This window comes from Suncus etruscus, chromosome 11, assembly GCF_024139225.1.
Source record: "Suncus etruscus isolate mSunEtr1 chromosome 11, mSunEtr1.pri.cur, whole genome shotgun sequence".
NCBI classification, from domain to species: domain Eukaryota; kingdom Metazoa; phylum Chordata; class Mammalia; order Eulipotyphla; family Soricidae; genus Suncus; species Suncus etruscus.
In genome coordinates, this window is record NC_064858.1 from 94328419 (window position 1) to 94354529 (window position 26111).

At 35.6% G+C, this 26111-nt stretch overlaps 1 protein-coding gene across 1 annotated transcript in view; it reads left to right on the plus strand.

Annotated features, from left to right (window-relative positions):
* The window catches only part of LEMD3 (LEM domain containing 3), a 69212-nt gene extending 47901 nt beyond the window's left edge, over positions 1 to 21311 (plus strand). Inside the window, exons 6-14 of the mRNA XM_049783019.1 lie at positions 8610 to 8689; positions 8777 to 8922; positions 10292 to 10393; positions 10498 to 10600; positions 11699 to 11877; positions 16802 to 16883; positions 19029 to 19134; positions 19229 to 19307; positions 19515 to 21311. Coding sequence (XP_049638976.1) covers positions 8610 to 8689; positions 8777 to 8922; positions 10292 to 10393; positions 10498 to 10600; positions 11699 to 11877; positions 16802 to 16883; positions 19029 to 19134; positions 19229 to 19307; positions 19515 to 19678 — 1041 coding nt within the window. The 3' untranslated portion in view covers positions 19679 to 21311. The remainder of the gene's footprint in view (positions 1 to 8609; positions 8690 to 8776; positions 8923 to 10291; positions 10394 to 10497; positions 10601 to 11698; positions 11878 to 16801; positions 16884 to 19028; positions 19135 to 19228; positions 19308 to 19514) is intronic.
* Positions 21312 to 26111: the final 4800 nt, after the last annotated feature.

Consider the following 26111-nt stretch of genomic DNA (forward strand, 5'->3'; position numbering starts at 1 on the left):
TGAAGAATTGTCCTCCAACCTTTGTCTCTGTATTTGCATTGACTATTCAGGTATGTTTCTTGCAGGCAGCAAAATGTTGGATTCAATTTTCAGATTCGTTTTGCCTCTCTGTGTCTCTTAATTGGTGCATTTAGTCCATTGACATTGAGATAGATTATTTTCAAGGGATTTTCTATCATCTCTTTGTAGGAGTTCAGTCTGTCTTGCTTTAAAGTAGACTAGACCCTTCAATATTTTTAAGATTGGTTTTGAGACTGTAAAGTTTGTGAGCTGTTGTTTTTCTGTGAAGCTCTGTATCCTTCCTTCAAACCTGAATGATAGTCTGCCGGGGTGAAGTTTTGTTGGCAAGGTATTGAGTTTTGTCACAATATCCCACGCCTTTTGAGCATGGAAGATTGCTTATAATAAATCTGCTGTAATTCTTAAGCATTCTTCTTTGTATATAATTTCCCTTTTTAATCTTGCTGCCTTTAATCTGTTTCTACCTGTAGTCTTCATCATTTTGTTTAGGATATGTCTGGGATGCTTTTATTTGGCTCTCTTTTAGTTGGTACTCTTGGGTGTCCAGGATGTGGATGTATGCATTCATCAGTTCTGGAAACTTTACCCAATAATGTACTTGAATGTTGATTCTTGATGGGATTTTCTTTCTGGGTTTTTGGGACACCAATAATTCTTGTTATTTCTATTGAATTTATCACAGTTTAATTGCTGTCTGTTTATTTTGAAGATTTTTCCCATCTTCTGTTTATTTAAAGTTCTTTTCCAACCTCTTGTTTTATGGTTGTTGCTATGCAGCTCACACTCCAGCTCACTAAACCTGTCTTACATAGCTATTACAGACACTCTTCGCTTAACGACCAAATTTCATTTCAAAGACTTGGTCATTAAGCGAGGAACTACATGTACTGTATACAGTATATATATAGTACTTGACAATACAGTATTCTAATAAGTAAAATAATGAGAAAGATCAAACTGAAAACTTCCACTTGTTTTAATTTGCATAGGTTGTGTAATTTACACAGAGTACTGCAATGTATTACAGAACATAAAGTTAGTAGAGTAGGTACATTAAAGCACCAAAAACCACAGTGTTGTACTATAGAGTGTACCAGATGGAAAAAGGATATTTAAAATAATATAACATAACGGTGAAGAGATGTTCATAAGTGCGAGCAGTCGCTAAACAAGGTAGGTCGTTAAGTGAGGAGTATATGTACTCTGTTGGTGAGTCCCATGAATTTTTCATTTCTCCTACAAATTATTTCAGTCCTGTTACTTCTTTTTTTTTTTTTGGGTGGGGGTGTTTGGATCACACCTGGCGGCACTCAGATAAAAAGCCATGTGATACATTTGGGTGTCTCAGTAAAAGTTCCTGAACTTTTTTGTTTCTGTTTATTATATAGGTGTGACTCTTAACTAATACCTGTCATAGTTGTTGGTAGATGTTGTTAAGTCACTGCTTGATTGTTATTGTAGCATCTCAGGAAGCACCCGATCCCCTTTTTCCCTTGTGTTTTCTAATTAACTCAGTATCACTTTGGAAGTTGTTTCTAATAACATGTTAAAGGATTTCTCTCTTGACTTGTTCTTTCTCTTCATGTTCAGTTTTGACCTAGATGGGAACATTAATGTCAAAATTGTGAATAATTTTGTGGGATAGTTTAAGAAATTAGAGTCTTAGGCTAAAGAAATCACTCAAAGGGCAGAGCATGGAGACCCATGTTTGATCTCTAAGCACTTAAGGTTTCCTAGAGTGACACCTACCCCCAGGAGTATCCCCTGGACACCAGCTAGATGTGGCGCCAAAACAAAAACTAAAAAACAATCAGGGTTTGTGTTTGCTAATCAATTCTGGAACATTTCTTAAGAATTTAAGAGAGTCAATTTGGGGGATGCTGCATTTTAAGCACTGGGGTAGATAGGATGGGATTTGGGGGACAGGATAGGAAGAAATTGAGGAAGGGTTAGGGTTAGAGTGAAAGACTTAACTTTTTCTCTACCTCTTTTAGCCTACTTTGATTGTAACTGAATCATAAGATAGATGAAAATAACACAGAATCAGAAGTTCTTTTGGAGTCTGAGCCAGCAACAGTAGGGATATGATGATTAGTTTTACTAAAGATGCATCAAGGAAATTACTAAAAGCTTTTTATAAAAGATTATGAATTATTTTCATTTTATTTCTCAACATTTCAAGTCAAGCTGTTTTATGTAGAAATGGTAATGCATATATACATTTAACTATATGTGTGTTTGGACAACCTTTTCATTTTAGAATCCCATCTCAGAATTTCATATGCATTGAAATCAGGTATGACATGTGACCAGTAGAGATTCAGTTAGCATTGTGGCAAAAACAAAAACAAAAAAAAAACAAACAAAAAAAAACACACACAACCACCATGAAACAGGAATTTTTGATCAAATAAAGCTTTGAAGTGCTCCTTTTAATAATGCTTTTGCTCCCTCTTTGACAGCAACTTGTGTTCTTAATTCGTGTGGAAAACAAAAAAGGAAGCATTCCAAATTTAACTTCTAAGGATAACTACCATTTTATTCAGTTTTTCTGAATCTTTCCCTTCAAACGACTATGTATCACTATAAATGTTACAAATTTCTTTTTGTAAATATATTTGCTTTTCTCAAAAATAAAAAGTGTCATGGAATTGCCTTGTATACTACCAACCCAGGTTTGATCCCAGACACCACCTGGTTCCCTGAGCCTTCCAATAGTAAGCCCTGAGCACAGCTGTGTGTGGCCCCCCCATGTTGTTTTTAATTTATTATGACTAATCTCCCATCAATGAACAGGTTTGAAAAAATAGGAAAAATGCTGGAAATTATTTCTTTATATTACTTTGTTTTTATTGATGAAAACACTTTGGTCTTTGCAGATAGTATTTGATTTTTTAATATTTTCTTAAGGAAGACTCCTAGAGAATATATTACTGACAAAGCATGCATTTTTGTTAATGGTTTTTATTATGTTGACAAATTGTAATTTGGAACAAGTTTTAGTTTTTTATTTGTCAAGACAGTTAGGCTTTTGCATTCAGAATGAATGCACTTAGAACTTAAACTATTACATGATACAAAGAATTTGTGGAACTCCTATAGGTATGAGCTATTTTTTTCTCTAACAGTTTTAAGCATGTTATTGATTCATATAGAGAAATGAATAATTAAAATTAAGTCTATAAGTTTCTTTTCCTACACTTTACTTTTCACTTCCATTTGAATTTTACACTTTAAATTTCAAAGGAAATTTAAATAGACATTAATTAATTTCAGTAGTTTTCTAATTTGCCCGATATCTTCTTCCTTTTTTTTTTTTTTTTTTAAATCTAAGCACCACGATTACAGACATGTATGTAGTTGGGTTTCAGTCATAAAAAGAACACCCCCTTCACCAGTGCAACATTCCCACCACCAATGCTCCCCATCTACTTCTTCCCCCTCCCCTTGCATTCTACTTCTCTCACTCATTAACATGTCTGGATGTATTCTTGAGCTTTGTGTCTATTTTTGTGATTGAATGCTTTTGAAATGTTTAGGGGTCCCTCTAGTGGAACATTTAGGGAATGCCTAACATTTTCTTGAGAAGGCTTAATTTTTGTGAAGTGGTATATTATATTTTTATGTTAGTGTATTATAACTTTTTCATAGAATGGTGTAGTGTTCACTCTATATTTTTCTAAGCTTCTTTCTAAATGTTTTAAACCTTTTATATAGTGAAAATGTTTAAGATCATTTTCTTGCCATCCTTTTGTTGTGATTTCATACTTGGTTGTGATCTACTGGGGATTGGAGTTGTGCTGTAATCAAAAGGCCAGACTTGTAGCCTTACACGTACAAAGTAGGTTCCTAGTTAAACCATGTCCCTTGCCTCTGTTCAGGTTTTCTAGGAAAATTATAGATTATGCCAGAGTGAGTACTAACTGGCACAGGCACTTATTTTTCTTGCACATGCTTGACCTGAGTTTAATCTCTGGCACCTAATGTGGTTTCCTGAGTGCCACCTATGCGAGTCCTAGGTTCTAAGCCAGAAGTAAGACTTGAGCACAGATAAGTGTGCCTAAAAAGCAAACTACTGCCATTAATGATAATAGTAGAGAAGATAGCTGTAAATGTGTAAAATTATGGGATGTGGCAGACTTTTATGGCCTAATTAATCTATTAATGAAATTATGTCCTTTTTAGAATAGTATTCTTAGGAGTGGAATGTAGATGAAATTTAATAGTATATTTAGCTACTACAATTTAGTACTTTCTGCAAGTTACCTATAATTAATTTCATAGTGCCCTAGCAAAGTAGGTGGTTATCAGATCAGCTTTTGTTGTTGGTGGTGGTGGTGTTTTTTTGCCACACCCGGTGATGCACAGGGGTTACTTCTGGCTATGTGCTCAGAAATCGCTCCTGGCTTGAGGGACCGTATGGGACAACTGGGGATCGAATTGTGGTTCATCCTAGGTAGTGCCAACAAGGCAGACGCTTTACCACTTGAGCCACTTTTCCAGCCCCCATGTCAACTTTAAAGTACTTAAAGATCAGAGGGGTTTAATGACTGTCAACTATATAGATATTAATAGGGATCTATCATAAGTTAGTACTGAGCATAGAATCAAAGTACTATCTACACTACCCGTACTGTTGTGTTTTAGTTGAAAGGACAGAATTCATAACACTTATCTCCAAGTATTGCTTAGACCAGGGGCTGTTGTGAGTAAGGTTCAGGAGCTGAAAAATTATTAAAGTAGATGTATCTATATGCGTTAGCATATTTTTCTTTCAATAAAATTATATATATAGCTAGTCAATATTGGGCCTATGATATGTTTCCAGACCTGCTTTATTCAAGGAATATGTTCTTTTTATTATTTCTGAAGACAAGAGATCAAGTTCCTACGAAATCATCATGCATTAAGTCATATTCACTATTGTTGTAATGATTTTTAATTTACATATATATTTTTTTGGGGGGGGCACACCCGGCAGTGCTCAGGAGTTATTCCTGGCTGTCTGCTCAGAAATAGTTCCTGGCAGGCACAGGGGACCATATGGGACACCGGGATTTGAACCAACCACCTTTGGTCCTGGATCAGCTGCTTGCGAGGCAAACGCCGCTGTGCTATCTCTCCGGGCCCTAATTTACATATTTTTATTTATATAATACTACAGAACTTAAGTGCTATAACTTCTTTACCTTTCTGTATGTGTATAAGACTTACCGTAAGGTCTCGTGTCATCTCACTAGCCTACGATTTCTGCCTTTCTCCCCTTTCACTAGGTTCCACTGTAATTTTCTTTCCTAAGTCTTAAGAGTTATTTTGATTGTTATTTGCCATTCTTTGCTTTAGTTATTAAGTTATACACATGATGAAACCATATGGTAATTACCTTTTGCTTTTTTTTTTTGTTTCATCTATTTAATTATATCAGATTCTTTCCATTTGTCCCCAAATTTGTTCCAAAAATTCCATCTGTTTTGGGGAGAACGAGGCAACATCTGTCAGTGCTCTTCTCTGTGTCTTCAAGATTCATTCCTACTGGTGCTCAGGGAACCATCTAAAGTGCTGGGAATCAAACCTGGAGAGATTTTTTGCTAAGCAAGCATCTTAACCCTGTACTGTCTTTTGACCCCTCTTTGGCCCATTCTCTGAGTACTTCTCCATGTTGTTGAATTGTGTAGATTATTCTTGTATTTTTTGGATATCAACCTCTTGAGAAAGTATGATGGACAAAAGTCTTATCCCAATTTCTGCCTTGCTGCTTAGGTTAGTGGTAATTTGTTTTACTCTGTGGAAAAGCTGATACAATTCTTTTTAGCTGTTTTTCCTGTTTTCTTTGTTAACTGAGTTGAGTTTTCAGGTGCATTTTTAAGGTCAGATATTTATGCTTTCTTCCTGTGATTTTAGATCTACTGTCCAAGACTTTAAATCATTTTGAGTACAGTGTTACAGCGATCTAGCTTTTTTTATGAGAATAGTGAGTATCTTTTAAAGATACTGTAAATTTTGTTTATTTTTTCAAATAAATTATTTAAGCACCATGCTTACAAAATCGTTCATACTTGAGTTTCAGTCACAGAATGTACATCACCCTTCACTAGTGTACCTTTCCCAACACCAAAGTCTTGGGTTCCCCTCCCGTCCTCCTCTCACCCATCTGTCTCTGGGCCAGGCATTTTGCTCCCCCTGTCTCTCTCTTTCTCTTTTGATAGATTTGGTTTGCATTATTCTTAATAAAAGGATACCATGTATGTCACTTTATCCCCCTTCAGCACCTAGTTCTGTCCAGCATGATAAGTTCCAACTATTTTCTCATAATGGACTTTTCTCTAACTGCACTCACTGCTCTTGTGGCAAGCTTCCTACCTGGGACTGGTCCTCCTGTCCTCATCACCCTTGTCTCTGTGTGTTATTACAATACTGTCTTTTTCTTTTTTTAGTTTTTGGGCCATACTGGTGACGCTCAGGGGTTACTCCTGGTTATGTGCTGAGAAATCGCTCCTGGCTTGGGGGACCATATGGGACGCCGGGGGATCGAATTGCAGCCCATCCTAGGCTGGCTTGGTCAAGGCAGACACCTTACCGCTTGTGCCACCACTCCGGCCCCTCTTTTTATTTTCCTTAAAACCCATAGAAGGGACTATTCTGTGTCTGACTTATTTCAGCATATACTTATACTTCGCATAATAGTTTTCATTTCCATTAATGTATAGGAAAATTTCATGATTCATCTCTCCTGATGGCTGCATAGTATTCCATTGTGTATATATACCACAGTTTCTTTAGCCACTCATCTGTTGTCTGGCATCTGGATAATTTCCAGAGTCTGGCTATTGTAAATAGCTCTGCAATGAATATAGGTGTGAGGACGGCATTTTGGTATTGTGTTTCTAAGGTATATCCCTAGGGGTGGTATAGCTGGATCATATGGGAACTCAATTTCTAGTTTTTGAATAATATCCATATTGTGTCCCAGAAAGGCTGGACTAGGTGTCATTCCAATTTCTTTTGTAGGTAGTTCTCCAGTTTTCCTAGAACTGTTTGTTGAAAAGGGTACTGTATAAATGTAACTATATTTGTCAGATTAGAATTTCATATATGTATGTGGGTTTATTTCTGAACACTCCGTTGACCTGTTTTTGTTTCTAATTACTGTTTTAAGCTGTTACATTTGTAGCATAACTGATGGGGGAACATAGTACCCCTCTGAATTGCTTTGGCTAGTTGGAGTCTTTGGCTCCATATTTATTTAGAATTAGGGCTTGTGAGAGAACAGCAAGTAGGGCACTTGCCTTGCACTCATTACAAAAGGGCTGGCTGGGGGGACATGTACATCAATAAGAAATCACACTCCTAAACATATATGCACTGATGAGGAGCCAGCAAAATTCTTAAAACAACTGCTAAATAGACTTGAAGAAAGACATCAGTAGCAACATCATAATAATGGGAGACTTCAACACCATCCTGTCACTCTTGATAGTTCAAGCAGGCTAAAACTAAAAAGAAAATATTGGCTTTGAAGGAAGAAATGGAAGAGTGACTTAATATATATGTGTGTTATATATATGTGTGTGCATTTTTGTGTGTGTGTGTATATATATATATATATATATATATATCTTCCAAGTATTTTATCATGCGTTACCCAAAAGTCACAGTATTAGCATTTTTGAATATGACGGAACTATCAAGTTTACAGTTACAGATACATATTCTACTTTTCGGTTCAAAGTTTGAGTTTTATCATTGGCAGTAGCACAGTCAGTTTTTCTTAATTTTACAGTCCTCATACACATTTTGAAAAAATAGTTATGAAGCAGGAAGTCTAATAGTTTGTCATTTGTTCAGCTTAAACTAGTATTCCATTAAGAAAAGAGAGGGGAAATCACTTTTATCACAATCATGCATTTAAAAAAACACCAAACTATAAATGTAAGGCTTAAGAGATAGCATAATAGTCTATACCCATTCCCAGCATCACATTCCTTTACAACTCTAAAGGCTGTACAGCTACTCCCATTCCAACTTTAGGACCTCCTATTTTGTCCCCACAGTGAACCATCTCATCTAAATTATTTGGCTGAGTATCTTGAGACACTATTTCAAGGATCCCAATGATTACTATTTGGGAGGCACCAAATAAAATAATTGAATCAACAAAAAGAATCTCCAGATATGTAAATTTTGGGGGGATGACTTCAAATATGTAAATGTTTTTAATAGCAACACTTAAAATCAGGGGTCTCAAACTCAATTTATCTGGGGGCCGCAGGAGGCAAAGTCGGGGTGATCCTTGAGTACAAAGTCAGTAGTAAGCCTTGAACATTGGGGGTTGTGACCCAAACAACTAAAACAAAACAAAACAAAACAAAAAGATTCCTCTAGGGCAGGGCCACAAAATGTTGTACGGAGGGCTGTTTGCGGCCCTCGCTGCGAGTTTGAGACCCCTGCTTAAAATGCTTTACATATAAATTTTATTTCTTATATTTAATATGTCATAATGTATGCTTTGTCATATAATGTATGCTTTTTATAGAACAGCTCACAAAGAAATAAATGAATATGAATTTATTTTTTATATATTTTATTAGGATTTAGGTCCTGAATATAAAGATATATTTAACACCTCATTGCAATGGATTTTGGAAAATGGAAAAGATGTGGGGATAAGGTAAAGTATTTGATTTCCCCCTATTTTCAGTCTAAGTCTTATTGGTAATTCAATTCTGAATGCTCTCCTTTAATTATTTTTAAATAGGTGTGTTGGTAATGGACCTGAGGAAGAACTGACAAATATAACTCACGTGCAATTTTTGCAATCCACAAGACCACAGATGTCTTTCTGGTGTCGTTTCCGACGTGCTTTTATTACTGTCACCCATAGGTTGTTATTATTATGTTTAGGTAAGTCTTTGGGATGAGAAAGGACTACTAGTGTAAAATCTTTATGTCTGTATGATGCTAGATGCCAGTGCTGAGAATTTACTTCTAAAGTGGTTGTTACTATAATCACATTCAAAAGTCTTCACTAACCTGAATAATGAGATTTTTTAATATTATCAGTATCAATTTAAGGGCTTAAAGAACAATGCTATAAGAGAAGGCAGGAAAAAGAACAACAAAAGTCAGTGGAAAAGCAAGTAGTATATAAAAAATCTGCTTAATTAAATAGAACCAAAAATAGTGAAGGTTGAGCTTCTTTTTTACCTTTTTTTGTATTTTGGGGTTTTGGGGTTTGTGTATTATTAGGTGGTTCAGGAGATCAAATGTGTATGTATGCTAAGTATGTGCTTAATCTGTTGAATTATCTTTCTGGCCCCAAACTTTGTTTTAAAGTAATAGATCGTATTACAAGTTTAAGTTATTTTAAAATAGCAGTAAATGATGAATTAAAAATTGAGAGGGAGCAGAGCAATAGCACAATGGGTAGGGCACTTGCCTTGCAGGCAGTTGACCCAGATTTGATTTCAGCATCCCATTTGGTCCCTCAAACACCACCAGGAATAAACCAAGAGCATCATCAGGTGTAGCACCAAAACAAATTCCCCCCCAAAAATGTAATTGAGAGTCCTAGGTATTATCTATTTTTAAAGATAATGGGATACTTTGTTGGATTTTTTTTAATAGTATTTAGGAACTGGAGAGGTACTATAATGGTCAAGGTGCTTGTTGTGCACAAAGCTGACCTAGGTTTCATCCCTGATACGCTTTGTAATCTCCTGAGCTCTGTTAAGAAAGATCTTTGAGTGCAGAGTCAAAAGTAAACACTGAACACTTGAGGGTGTGACCCCAAAACAATAACAGAATAGCATTTAAATGTTATATTGTCAGTTTACTGAAAGAAGTTTTTTGTTTGTTTGTTTGGTTTTTGGGCACACCTGGTGGCCCTCAGGGGACCGTATGGGACACAGGGGATCAAACTCAGGTCTGTCCTGAGTCAGCCGCTTGCAAGGCAGATGCCCTATATGGCTCCAGCCCCTGAGCCCGACACCATGATGTTCAGGGTTACTGTGCTAAGGAATTACTCCCAGTAGTGCTTTGGGTATCAAACTTGGCAAATACAGTACCTGCGATACTCTTGCTCTGGCTCCTAACTTACTTAACTGTTAAAACACTTCATTCTATTCTATTACGATAGTTAAACACTGGAGGAACTCATATGTTATCCTTTTTTGTTGTTAATATAATTTTTAATTTGACTGCCTAGTAAATTCAAATTGTTATTGAATGCTATTGTCCACAATTTATAAAACACAGACTCTTAATATTGCAGGTGTAATAATGGTTTGTGTCGTTCTGCGTTACATGAAGTATCGCTGGACAAAAGAGGAAGAAGAAACAAGACAGATGTATGATATGGTGGTAAAGATTATAGGTATAGTGTTTGTGAAGTATATGCTTATTAATGTATTATGTGATAAACTGCAACGTAATGTCCAGTGATTGATTGATTTGTAAGTTTTTGTGATTTATTTTCAGATGTTTTACGAAGCCATAATGAGGCTTGCCAGGAAAATAAAGATTTACAACCTTACATGCCTATTCCACATGTTCAAGATTCCTTAATACAACCTCCTGACAGGTGTGTTCTAAGTATTGAGTTGAAGTGATGATATTTATATTGATAGTTACAACCCTTCTCAACTATATTGTTTTGCTCTATAAACATCATATGTGTACTTCATAGGTTTTCTTTCTAAAATCTCTTTTTTGGGAATGGAGGGAGGAGAGTTGGGGTCACAACTGGCATTGCTCAGGATTTACTCCTGACTCTACATTTAGGAATTACCCCTGTGGCGCTCAGGGTTAATTACCCCTGCTTATGGACTGCCTGGAATCAAACCCCAGAGTGTCACATGCAAGGCAAATGCCCTACCCACTGTACTATTACTCCAGCCTCATCTTACTAAAATTTCTTGGTTTTTGAGTAGCATAACAAAAAATTTTTAGATACTCCCATTTCTGTGCATTTTAAATTTTTTCTAGTCTCTACCTTATTAATAATTTTATTTTGGTATAAAAATACATATATACAACAGTCACTGAATATTTTACCAATAACATTTTTAGTGATTTTTTTTTTGGGGGGGGGGTCATACCCGGCAGCACTCCTGTCTCTATGCTCAGAAATCGCTCCTGGCATGCAAGGCAAACACCCTACCTCCATGCTATCTCTCCGGCCCGACATTTTTAGTGATTTTAAAATAAGACACTTGAAAAGTAACTTTTAAAAGGTGAGAATAAAACGATATTCTTAATCCTAACAACACATCAGAATCACAAATGAAGTTTTTGGAAGGATAAAATTCTGATGTCATGTTCTGCTTCTAGATAATGAAAATGAACAATTCTGATGTTCAAGTATCTAGATTTATTTTGAAAAGAAAAATCCTGGGGGCAAGTGCTCTACGCACTTGCCTTGCACATAGCCAATCCAGCTCCAATCCCCAGCTCCCTTTATGGTTCCCCAAGAAGTTAATCTTGTGATAATTGCCAGGGTGGCTAAACCACGTGCCCCCAAAAACCAGCTCAATCAGACCTATGAGCAATGAAGAGATCCTCCAGAATTAACAATAACTGCTACATTAAATTACAGATATTTAGAAAAGAAAAACCAGTGTCATAGTATCTTTGTTATTTTGTTTTCCTGATAGGAATTATCCTTTTGTTTATATGATAGGAAGAAAATGAAGAAAGTCTGGGATAGAGCTGTTGACTTTCTTGCTGCTAATGAGTCTAGAGTTCGCACAGAAACACGAAGAATAGGTGGTGCAGATTTTCTGGTTTGGCGGTGGATCCAGCCTTCGGCATCCTGCGACAAAATATTAGTCATACCCTCTAAAGTATGGCAAGGCCAAGGTATGTTTTTTAAGTAGATGTCAAACTCTTTATAAAATTTTATTTTCTTAATCCTATGCCTACCAAGTATTTATTATGTAATTTCTCAGTTTATTTCAACATGTCTCATTTAATCTGTAACTGGGGTAGTATTGCTTCAATTTTTCCTCTACTTTTTGACATTTGTGTGAAGGTATTTTCAAACAATAAAAGCTATAAAAATAGGAGCCAGAGTGATGATAGCATAGCGGTAGAGCATTTACTTGCCTTATACATTTCTGAGCTGGGTTTGATCCCATATAAACCCCAAGCACAACCAAGAGTGATTCCTTAGTGCAGAGCCAGGAGTAATCTTTGAGCATCGCCAGGTATGGCCCCAAAACAAAACAAAATGAAAGCTATAAAAATCATTTTATTTAAATTTTTTAGAACTGCAAACTCATAAATGCTTGAGTAAAATAAGTAATACAAATGAAAGGTGTATAAAGGCAAAATTCTATCTTTTAGATGAGATCAGAATTAGCTTCTTATATATCCTTCTGCTTTTCTCTTTGCTAATATAAACAGAAGTATTTTGTCTTTCCTGTTACATTTTCTTCGTTTTTATTTTTTACTTAGCAAAACAGTTTTGAGTGTTATAGGTATTCCCCTAACTGTTATGTATATAAGATTCAGTTCATTTTTTTACATACATATAAAGAACATATTTAACTAGAATAGTAACTATTTTGGGAGATCAGACCCTTTGGTGGGTGCTTAAGGACCATACCTAGTGATGCTCAGGGGACCATAAAATATGGCACTGGGAATTCAGAGTCAAGACCTTAGCTGTATATTAGGCAGGTACCTTAATCGTTGTACTTTCTCAACGACTTAGAGTCCTAACTTTTTTTTTTTAATTTAAATCATTGTGATTTACAAAGTTCTTCATAGTTGGGTTTCAGACATATAGCGTTTCAGGATCAATCCCATCACCAGTGTCAGCCTCCCTATACCAGTGTTCCCATAGGTCATCCCATGCTACCAACCCTTATCCCCCAGTTCGCCAGCTTTTTATTTTGGTTGTTAGAGATTGGGTCTCATGTTTTCATTGTTATTGACTCTGGCTTGGATATTTAGTTCTGTGCTTTCTTTCTTTTTTCTTTTCTTGGCCCTCCAATCAGTTCTGTGTTTTCTTAATACTGCCAATGCACCTAAGAGCTCTTGATCCCTGTCCTCCATCCTTTAATATTTGTGTTTCTCCTCTTTCATTCAATTTCTTTCCTTCTCACTATGTAACTCCCATTGAACATTGTATTTCTTCATGCAATTATTCTAAATATCCCATATAAACAATGCCATCTTGTATTTATCCTTCTTCTGGCTTACTTCACTTAAAATATTATCTTCCAGTTCCATTTATGTTGCAGCAAATTGCATGATTGCGTCTTTCCTTACAGCTTTGCAGTATCCCATCATACATATGTATCACATCTTCATGATCCACTCGTCTATTGTTGGATATCTAAGTTGATTCCATGTCTTAGTTATTGTACTGAGTGTTGCAATGAATAGTGGGGAGCATACATCCTTTTGAATCAGTTTTTTCATTTCTGTGGATAGATACCTATAAAGCAGTATTCCTGGGTTATATGACAGATCAATTCTTAGTTTATTGAGAGCCCTCCATACTGCTTTCCAGAGGGGTTGGAACAGGCAGTATTCCCACCAGTAGTAGATGAGAGTATTTCTTTTAGAACACCCCTGCCAATATAAATTGTTTTCAATATCTATGGTATGTACCTCACTAATGTAAGATAATATCTTACTGTTTTGATTTGAATTTCCCTAATGATAAATGATGATCATTTATTTTCATGTGCCTGTTGGTCCTCTATTGATCTTCCCCAGAGAAATATCTGTTTTTTTCTCTCCATTTTTGATGAGGTTTTTAGGTTTTGTGAGATTAATGTTTGTGAGCACTTTGTATATTCTAGATATTAATGTGTTGAGTGCGAATATTTTCTCCTACTCAGTTAGCTGTCTTTTTTGTTTTGTTTTGTTTTCGGTTTTGGGTCACACCTGGCTGCGCTCAGGAATCTACTCTCAGAAATCACTGGCAGGTTCGGGGAACCAAATGGGATGCTGGGATTACCAACATCCTTCTGCATGCAAGGCACTTGCCCTACCGCTGTGCTATCTTTTAGTTTTATCTTGTGTTTCTTTCACCATGCAGACATTTTATTTATTTTTTATAATTATCTTTATTTAAACACCGTGATTACAAACATGATTATAGTTGTATGATTACAGTCATGTAAAGAACACCCCCGTTCACCAGTGCAACATTCCCACCACCAATTTCCTAGATCTCCCTCCTCCATACCCCCTACACCTGTACTCGAAACAGGCTTTCTACTTCCCTCATTCATTCACATTGTTATGATAGTTTTCAGTGTAGTCATCTCACCAACTGCACTCATCACTCTATGTGATGAGCTTCATGTCATGAGCTGCCCCTACCAGCCCTCATCTCTCTTGTCTCTGAGATACTGTTAAAAATGGCAGACACTTTATTTTGGTAGTCCCATTTATTCAGTTTTGCTTCTAATGCCCTTTCCATTGGCATCCTATCATTGAATCACTCCTGGCCATGCTTTAGGGACTATATATGTTATCTGGGTGAACCACATGCAAGGCAAGGGTCATAACCACTAAGCTATTTATTTTGCCCTTTTCTCTGTGTTTTATTTGTTTGATATTGATTTTGGGCCACACCCAGTGATACTCAAGGCTTACTCCTGGCTCTGGGCTCAAAGACTACTCCTGGAAGGCTTGGAAGGACCATATGGGATACCAGAGATTGAACCCAGGTTGGCCATCTGCAAGGCAAATGCCCTCCCTGCTGTGCTATTACTCCAGTTTCCTTTTCTCTGTTTTTTTTTTTTTTTTGTAAAGTATCTTCTTGGACAGAATCTTTTCATCAGTATTTAAATAGGCTGTAATCTTTCCCATCTTCAAACACTTTCTTCAATTCTACATTATCATGTAGTTTTTATCATTACAGCCATTAAACAGTTTACTAACTCCCCTCCCCCTCCCATTTTCACTTATTTATTTGCTTTGGTTTAAGAACCATACCTATTAGTGCTTAAGGCTTACTCTGGCTCTGTTCAGGGATCACTCCTAGCAGTAGTTGGGGGGTCAAATGTGGTGCCAGAAATTGAACTGGGGATAGCTGTGTGCAAGGCAAGTGCCTTCTGTACTCTCTTTCCAACCTCTTTCATCTATTCTTCAGTTCACACTAATCTGTTTTGATCCTCATCACTCTTTAAAGAAACACTTCTAGAGTTCACTTTTATAAAATCCAATGGGCATTTTTCTTTTGTTTTTGGCCAAACCCTGTGAAGCTCAGTGGTTACTTCTGGCTATGCCCTCAGAAATTGCTCCTGGCTTGGGGGACCATATGGGATGCCGGGGTTCAAACCCAGATTGTCCTTGGTCAGCCGCATGCAAGGCAAATGGCCTACCACTGTGCTAATATAGCCAAATGGCTGTGCTATCACTCTAGCCCTGGCAAAAAAAGTTTTCTTTTATTACAGATTTTACAGTTGAGCCTCTCTTGAAATTTATGGGAATGCCACTTCTATCTCCTCTTAACCATTTCTTTTGTAGATTCTCTTAATTTTCTGGACCTTCTATGGATTTTTTTCAAGCCCGTCTGTTTTTACTGTACATTGTTTCCCTACATGATTTCATGCTGTAATTTTATTTACCACACATATGTTGGTACCAAATTTATATCTTTATTAAAAAAAACTTTATTGATTGATTCATTGATTGATTGGTTGGTTTCTGGGCCACACCCAGTAGGGTCACTCCTGATGGTGCACTCAGAAATCACCTTTGGCAGGACCATATGGGATGCTAGGAATTGAACTAGGTCCCTCCTGGGTTGGCCACATGCAAAGCAAATGCCCTACCACTGTGCTATCTATCTCTCTGACCCCCTAAATTTATATCTTAAACTAAGTTTTCTATTCTCATATTTAGATTTTTATGCCCAGTTGTATATTTGACTTATTTTTTTTTTTTTGGCTGGAATATGGGCATCACAAACTCAGCATATATGCTGTCTCTTTATCTTCTTTGCCCAGTAATTTCTTTTCCAGTGTCATGTGTACTTAATGATATTCTTCTCCATTTGATCTGTCATCAACTTGAGAAATCATTTTTTTCTTTTCTCCATGCACAGTCTTTAAATAATAGATCAAGTGTCCATGTCTTAATTTTATCCACCTAACTTCCACCTGTTTTATAGGACTGCTTCATAATCTTCTCCATCTTAGGCAAGTATAATAGTCTTTCAACTGGTTCCTTTCTTGCACTCACTTTTGCTTCCACCTAATTCTTCACATTTGAGTCTGTTTAAAATTTTTCTATTTTAGAAGACATTTTATTTCTTATACTACTTGAGTAACTTTCTGTATCTTTTCAGAGTAATGTTTTATTAGATACTATAATTTGATCTACTTGGTTCTGAGTAAAATGATCTTTGGGGTTTATTATATACACTCTAGCCTGAAGGGCTCTCATTTAGGTTCTTGAGTATAAGAAGTTTCTTCTTGCTTTGGAGACTCTCAAACCAATTGAAATGTCCCGTTACACTTTTCTTCAATCTGCCTGTGTTTATTAATTCTGTAAGTTCTTGCATAAATTTTACTTTCTTGGTGAAGTCTTATAATTCCCTTTCTTAGTATTTATAGCAATTATTTATTAGCATTATTATTTCTCTCCCAACTAGACTAAAGCCTGTGAGAACTAAAACTTTGCCTTTTTTTGTCTTAGTGTCTAAGGTCTGGCTCATAATAAAAGCATTAATGAATATTTTTGAATAAATTGTATTGTGATACCTTTCAGCTAAATGGAGCAGAGTTACATAGTAGAACTAATTTTCTTTTGATAGCATTTCATTTAGATAGAAGAAATTCACCTCCAAATAGTTTGACACCATGCCTAAAGATTCGAAATATGTTCGATCCAGTTATGTAAGTATTGATATTCAATATATGTGATTATTTTATTTGCTCTATTTTGCTTTAAAAAGTGATATTCTTTCCCTGTAATTTAAAGATTACTTTTTCACGTGAAAAACCTAGCTATATAATGAATCTTTGTATAATGACTTACTGTATAGAAATAAATCTTTTTAATAAGTATGAATCATCATTACAATCGCTTGAGTCATTAATGACATACATGATAATTACCCTTTACAAAATGAATCAGTCATGTCTGTGTGTATACTGTATTAACTTGAGACTATATAGTATAAGTAACTGCTGTTTTTAATTCTTAAGTCTCTTTATAAAAATTTAATTACAAAAATGTGCAGAACTTCTCAATCTGTCTTTCTACTTGTCTGTAATGTTTGATAAGCTTTCTTTTTATAATGAGCACATTATCCAGTGAATAGCAATTTTTACCTTAGAATTCCTATTATATCACATATTGTAAATTGAAGTGTTTATAAAGTTTGTATCACTGCTTATCTATTCAGTAACATGACAGATCATATTTTGTTTATTGATAAAACTTATAGGATAAATTACTTTATAAAGTATCAAGTCCCATGTAATAATGCACTTACTTTAAAAAAATAGTAGTAGGATTTGGAAGGTGGCTAAAAGGGATGCGTGCTTTGCATGTGGAAATCCTGTTAAGTCACTAGCACCACTTGATCACAAGTATGGTGGTGGAGGAGCCTCCATGCACCACACTAGTGTAACTTCCTGTTCTATACAATATGATGTCAAAATGAAAATTTATCAAAAGATGAAATCCTAAGTAAATGAGAAAAAAATGGGAAATGTTGGCAGGACTGACTATACATGTTCATACACTTTTATAGTACTTAGAAGCAATGTGGTGCTTATTCTATTGGGTACTCTCGTTCCTTAGGAATTAGGAAATTAATAATAACCCAGTGTTTAATTGACCAACATGAGATTTTCTATTTAAATTATAGCCATCTTCTCCCATTTACCCATTATCTGTTAGTATCTAACAAGGCAAACAAATGTCCATTCCTGCAGCAGTATATAATAATTGAAAATACCTGTTTGTGCAGATTATTATATTGAAAAAGAGCTCATAAGACTTATTTCATCAAGGCTCAGAATACTTTTACTCACTTGATAAAAAGCTCAGACTATGTCAGTAAGAGCCAAATAAATTTTACTAAGAAATAAATTTAGAAATTTAAAAATGGCATTAAAAATAAAATATTCAGGGCCGGAGAGATAGTATGGAGGTAAGGTGTTTGTTTGCCTTGTATGCAGGACAGTGGTTCGAATCCCAGCATCCCATATGGCCCCACCAAGCCTGCCAGGAGCAATTTCTGAGTGTAGAGCCAGGAGTAACCCCTGAGCACTGCCGGGTGTGACCCAAATGCAAAAAATAAAATATCCAACTTTTTTTTTTTTTTTTTTTTGGTTTTTGGGCAACACTCATTTGACACTCAGGGGTTACTCCTGGCTATGTGCTCAGAAATCACCTCTGACTTGGGGGCACCATATGGGACGCCGGGGGATCCTACGCTAGCGCTTGCAAGGCAGACACCTTACCTCTAGCGCCTCCTTCCTGGCCAAACATATCTTTTATAAGTCACTACAACTCATTAATTACTTATTACTACTGATCCAGAAAGGAAGAAAATAAATAGATATATAAGATTTTAAGGGGCCGGGTAGGTGGCGCTGGAGGTAAGGTGTCTGCCTTGCAAGCGCTAGCCAAGGAAGGACCACGGTTCGATCCCCCGGTGTCCCATATGGTCCCCCCAAGCCAGGGGCGATTTCTGAGCACATAGCCAGGAGTAACCCCTGAGCGTCAAACGGGTGTGGCCCAAAAACCAAAAAAAAAAAAAAAAAAAAGATTTTAAAATAAAGAGGATAGCCCTTTCCTATTGCTGTAGTGGACTAATCCTTTGTCTCCTTATCTCTCCATTATGGAATTAAAAAATCTTAGACTTCTGAACTTTTTAGTTTAAAAAAATACCTGTCTACTGCTAACACTTATTTTAATGATATGGAATTTTAAGCATTCTATTAGAATATGTCTGACATAAGATAATAATAACAACCGCTTATTAAATAAGAATGTGGCTGTTGATTTTTGTTTTTATCAATTTTCAGGGAAATAGGAGATCAGTGGCATTTAGCAATTCAAGAAGCAATTTTAGAAAAATGCAGTGATAATGATGGCATTGTTCACATTGCGGTAGACAAAAATTCACGTGAGGTAAGATGACTTTTTGTATTGAAGTCTACATATTGAATTTGTTTCTATTAAGTTAAGATTATTTTCCTTATCTCTTCTGTTTTCCATATCACAGGGTTGTGTATATGTTAAATGTTTATCTCCAGAATATGCTGGAAAAGCTTTTAAGGCATTACATGGCTCTTGGTTTGATGGTAAGAAATTTTAATATAATAAACACTTTGGAAAGATAAATTATGACTTGGTATTAAATTATACAATAAATTTAAGAATTTTGAATTATTTTTGGAGTAATTTTGGTAATCATATTTACGCTTTGTGTAAATAAAATTTTACTACAGTTTTCTATAAATATTAAGCATATTTTACAAATCTAAAAGTTATTTTTTATTTTACAACAGGGAAATTGGTTACAGTAAAATATTTACGGCTAGATAGATATCACCATCGCTTTCCCCAGGCTCTTACTTGCAACACTCCCTTGAAGCCATCAAATAAACATATGAACTCTATGTCTCATCTTCGTCTTCGGACTGGCCTCGCCAATTCTCAAGGAGGTTCCTGAAAAGACTTTCTTCTATTCCTGTAACTGTTATTTACAATAGGAAAATTCCTGTTTGGCTTCTTGTCTTCCTTTTAAAATGATTTTTGTATGTAATATTTTTTATTGAATAAAGCTCTGTATAAATGTTCCAGAAATCTTAAGGTTCCAACGGGACTTAGCAGTGAGGCAGCAATGCTGAGTAGATAGAATAATTTCACTCAACTCTTGGAGCTCAGTTTAGCCAATGCATTTAAAGTTTTGCATGAGGAACATTGACTTTATTAAGCATTTTCAGATGTGGTGATTGTATTTTTGCACCAAGAAATGTTTGGGTTACTGCACAAAAGCATGGTGAAGAGGCTTCTTGTTATTTCCTTCAGTTCTTGTGAACTAATGTTGTGAATTTTTGTATACAGTCACCTGCATAGTTCCTTACAGGCTAATGTGATAAAACTGTTCATTTCCCAATTTAACCTTAGATTTCTATTGCTTGTAAGAGATTTATTTGCTACATCTGGAATATGGGGAACTTAATTTGGGTTTAGTGGTTACATATAAGTGGATGTATATGTACTTAAACTGGCTTTTGTATATATGTATAAATGCTGGTGGCGAAAGTAGTCTTGTTTGGAGGATGTCTGCAATATAGCAGTAAAATAAGCTTATTTTATTCCTAATCTAATGTATATATGTATGTGTATATGTATATATGTGTATGTATATTATATGTGTATGTGTATATGTTTATGTACACACACATATATACATTGGCTGTACTGTCACATAGATCAAACAGCCAAACACCTGAAGTATTAAATACAAGCTTAAAGTATCTTTTATAGGTTTTATATGAAAATAACTGAGTATGACAGTGTGGAAGTTCTGATATCAGTTGTAATTGATTCAAATTTATTTGAGCAATAAAAAAAAGCGATTGGCAGGTATTGCTAAAGTATTTTGTGAAAGCTGTATTTAATAGAAATACTAGGGCTATAACATAGTACCGTTGGGATTAAGTCATTTTCCCAATCTATCGCTAGTTTGATGAAAAGCCAACTCTTCTGCTGTATGTCAAATTTTAGGCAGGGGACACTGTTGCAACAACACATTTATTTGGATCATATTTGTAATTTGGGGTCATAAAAGTTTGCAATAGAGTAAATGCAAGAGTGACTGTTGCTTTGTGCCTCGGGTATTTACTTTGTTTCAGTAAAGTTACTTTATTACTGTTTATGAGTTCAGATAAAATAGTTGTTGAGCAAAGTTTACATGTAATTAACAATTGGCTTTAAAAACATTAACCTGTTTGTATATTGTCAGATCAGATGAATATGAAACAGCTGGAATTATACCAATTTTTATTTTGTTTAAAGCTCAGTTTCCTTTTTTATTAAATTTTATGTGTATTGGGTTTGCAGCATGAACTTGCACAGATACTGCACGATTTCTGGTTAAGTAAACATGATGCACACTGTTCTGTAACAGAAAACCCTATTGTGCCTTACCTCTGTGCTTTTGTGGGCACCATGTTTATGAAGAATTAAAAAAGATTTGTTATCTGAAGAGAATAAATTTTAAAATCTCAGTTTCTGTCTCAGATGCTAAAGTGTGTAACTATAAATACATAATATATAATATAATTAATCTTTCTGTATTTTATGTGCATCCTAGTGATTTATCCGAGCTTAGTGAAGCCCAACTTGTGACCTCTTGCAAGACTGTAAAACATAGTTGTGGCATTTTAAAAGTTCGCCTTTTGATGCAGATGCATCTTTTTCTTGATTCTAAAGCATATTCCATGTAAACATTGTACATTTGTTGTTGTACTATATACTATTATGCAGCTTATTTTACCTGGAAATGTAAGCCGACCAAGATCCTTCCCTGCAAGACAAATGGGAATGTGTATGATAACTAGATAATTGAGACGTTCTAAAGTTTGATGTGATCTGTTACTTGTCCTGTTAAAAAAGGGAAAATATTCTAATTAAAAATTTATTAGGTTTTTTTAAAAAAAAAAAAACTTTTTAAGTGCCTTGCTTATTTTTTAAAAAAACAGTGAAATAGGAATTTTTCTTTTTAATATTTCTGGGATTTCTTATGTATTACATATTATGAATACAAATGAAAAACATAAAGTTAAATTTCAGAAGTCCATTCCACCACTTAATTCCTTTCTGCACATGACTTCATCTTATTCTCAAGTGTTTGGATCAGAGAGGAACAACACAATAAAATCAGCTGCATCACCAAAGTTGTTTAGCCAGATATTTTTTCCTATCAAGACTTTTTTAAAAAAAGAAGCCATCTGTATACTTTCTTACTCAACACTCTTTAACCCTTCGAACAGTTTATAGCCTAGGAACTTTGAGTAGCATTGGTTTAGATTATTTTTATGTTTTAAGGTAAAAGAAGACTCAACTGGTAAGTCACTTTAAAGATATGCTAACAAACATCAGGCACTCCTTGTTACTATGATGCAAAGAAATTAATAAGACAAAAAAAAAAAAATCCTGGGACTGAAGTGATAGTATATCAGGTCAAGTGCCTTGTACTTACTTAGCCTACCCAGGCTTAATCTCCAGCATCACTTACTGTTTTCTGAACCCCCACAGGAAAAATCCCAGACATAGACCCAGGAGTAAGCCCTGAGCATAGCCAGCTGTGGCCCCAAACCAAAATATAGAAAGACATGGACTAACTTTCAGGTGGTCACGTACCAGAAGAGAAGTATAAGACAGGTAATTGAAGAGATAGTACGAACAATTAATGAAAGAAAAATATATTTGGGATAGTAGATGGAGAAGACAGTATAACAGTTGAATCATATTTTATTTTAGTTAAGTACATTAAACACTTAGTATGAATATGAAATTAAATCAATCTTTATTATATTTTTTAATGGGATCAGGGATTGAACCCTGAGTGATCTTTTGCTGAGGTTTATTCCCAGTCTTATTGTTCCTTTTTTTGGATTTTCGCCTGGAGAGAATATCTGTTTTTCTGATGAGTTTATTAACAATTTTTGAAAACTAAGTTATTAATTCATTTTCCTACTCATTATTCTGTAGGTTCCTTTATATCTAGTTAATATTAAAACCCTACATTTAATTTCTTTATACTTTTTTGGTATTGTTTGTGATAAATTGTGGTTTCTAGGTGAATACAATTTTGATGTATCTTGTGCCCAGAACAATTTTTGTTAATAAAATTGACATTACAGTACATTTAGGTACATCGCATTACTGTATATTAAATACATGTTTTCTTTTTCTTTTTTTTTCCAGACATTTCTCTACAAATCATTTCATGCAGATCATTCAGCAGAGGATGCTAAATGTATCAGGCAGAATATTGGAAGCCACTCTTTTGGAACCACTCAAAAAAGAGGTAATTAATATAGAAAATAATTAGAAACCAGAAGTTTAGGTTTGAAAAAAAAAAAAACTATATGTCAGGATTTTTATTTCTTGATTTCTTGTTCCATTAATCATTACTAGTTAATCCGCTAGTCCCCCTGATGACCTGAGGTTGATCCTCAGTACCGAATGAGTTTGCCCATGTATTGCCAGGAGTGATACCTATCACATCATCAAGTGTTCCAAAAACACACCCATAAGAAAATCTGATTAGAAACGTATCATAATGATAGAATTTTGCTACGTAAAAGGAACCATTATGTGGAGCAAAAAATGGATTTGTTTTGTTGCTTATTGTAAAACTAATTGGTATTTTTAATTAATTTTTCTCCCATGGTAGTCTTTGGCTACCTTTTAAAATTTATGAGAACGCTGCTTAAACATAAAGAGTGCAAGAAGAGAATATTGATGCATGTATAAATTACAAGCTGATTTCTTGCATTACTGAGTACCAAGAAAAATGTATAGATGATCAGATCATAGAAGACCATGGAGGTCACATTGTAAAGCTGGGTTTAGTGGTTAACAGAAGTTCAGGTGAAGTTTTAATGAAATTCAAAAAAAAAATTTTTTTTTGAAGATTAAGAAGAATGGGAAGAACTTGGTTAAGTGAGTATTATAAGAAAAAAAATATCTAGTGTGTAGGCAATAATACTGACATTTGGGGGCCAGAGCAACAACAGTACAATGGGCAGAGTGTTTGTCTTTTACAGGGCCAATCTAGGTTTGATCCCCAGTACCACCACTTTTGTGAGCAAAGTGTAGTGCTCACCCGTCAGATCCTCAGTAGTAATTCCTAAGTGCAGAGCCAAAGCCCTGCCAGCTGTGGTTCAAAAAAAAAAAAAAAAAAAAAAAACCCAAAATACAATATTTAGGGAATAGGTAATAAGTAACAAATTTACTAGAAAAGATGATAAATTTATTGGGTATTTGACTATCTGGAGATTGGAATGCTGGCATAGATGTTTCTGATAGGTTATTGAACATTCATTTCTTAGTTAATCTGAGAAAGCTGAGCTAGAGGTGATTTTCAGACTTTAATTTTCCATATGTTCTAGTTCTTCATTGCCCCCTTCCCACAAAATGGTGTATTAATATGGACAGTTGAAGGTAGCGATGGCTCTTTATTTCCTACTGAATCTGCCAAAGTCAAATTCAATGCCTGCCTTCATTAAGACTAGTGCTGTGTGCTGTCCATTAGAAATAATGTACATAGTTTATATAAATAAAAAGTTTATTGATGGGCCCGGAGAGATAGCACAGCGGCGTTTGCCTTGCAAGCAGCCGATCCAGGACCAAAGGTGGTTGGTTCGAATCCCGGTGTCCCATATGGTCCCCCGTGCCTGCCAGGAGCTATTTCTGAGCAGACAGCCAGGAGTAACCCCTGAGCAACGCTGGGTGTGGCCCAAACACCAAAAAAAAAAAAAAAAAAAAAAGTTTATTGATGACCACATTCAAAAGTTAAAGCAAATTAGAATGTAATACTATTAATGTTATGTATTCAGAATACTATTGTTTGAACTTAAATATTTTAATGTGCTTTATCTAGGATGGAAGTTTCAAACTTAGCCTACTGCCCTCTTTGCCCCTGGAACTCTACTTTCTTTAAGCAAAAGGAACAGACTATTCACCTTTCCCACCTCCTCCCACAATGCACAGGAGACTACTACTGTCATGGATCATTCCAGTGCCTCCAGGGAATAATATCGGCCACTTTGTGAACCTCTGAATTTTAGAGAGCGTACAATACACTGAAGCTGATGTATGAGTTACATTGCTAATACCTGCATATTGGTTCACCATATATATATAGCCATCTTAATTCAGAATCTACATTTTCATTGAAGGCACTTAATCTATAGATTTCATAAAATACCCACTGGGGGAAGAAACTAACATCAAGTTTCTTCCAATACACCTGAAAGTTATTCTATATAGTTGATTTGGTATTCTTTTTAAAAATATGCAGCCGACAGGAGAGATGAAGTCATGAAATTTTCCTATACATGGAATCTATTTTGCTGAGTGAAATAAGCCAGAGTGAGAGAGATAGACACAGAATAGTCTCACTCATCTATGGGCTTTAAGAAAAATAAAAGACATTTTTGCAATAATCCTCAGAGACAGAGAGGAGGGCTGGAAGGTCCAGTTCATGACATGAAGCTCACCATAAAGAGTGGTGAGTGCAGTTAGAGAAATAACTACACTGAGAACTATCAACCATGTGAATCAATGAGGGAAGTGTAAAGCCTGTCTAGAGTACAGGTGGGGTGGTGGGGAGGAGGGAGTTCTAGGACAGTTGTGGTGGGAATATTTCACTGGTGAAGGGGGGTGTTGTTTATATGACTGAAACCCAACTACAATCATTTGTAATCAAGGTGTTTAAATAAAGATATTAATAAAAATTTAAATTTAAAACATACTTTATTTTTTTTTAAATGCATCACAAAATCAACATAGTTGATGATAATAGATTTGCTTCCAGGTAAGTGGAAGCAAAATAATTTTGGGGCCACACCTGGCAGTGATCAGGATCAGTGATCAGTGATCCTGGCTCTGGGCTCAGAAATTGCTCTTGGTAGACTTGGGGGACTATATGGGATGCTGGAGATTGAGCCTGGGTTTGTCCTGAGTCAGCTATGTGCAAGGCACACTCCCTACCGCTGTGCTATCACTCTACTCCCTCCCCCCCCCCTTTTTTTTCTTTCTTGGCCACACCTGCAGTGCTCAGGGATTATTCCTGGCAGGCTTGGGGGACTATATACTTGGGATACTGGGGCAGTGTGCAAGGCAGACTCCTTACTGCTGTGCTATCACTCCTCCCCATTTTTGGTTTTATTTCTTTTTTGGCCATACCTGCCAGTGTTCAGGAGTTACTCCTGGCTCTGCACTAAAAAATGGCTCCTGGCAGGCTCAGTGGACCATATAGGTTGCCAGGGATCCAACCCAGGTCTTTCCTGGGTTTTCCACATGCAAAGCAAATGCCCTACCAATATGCTATCACTCTGACCCAAGAAGTAGTTTCTTAAATTAGA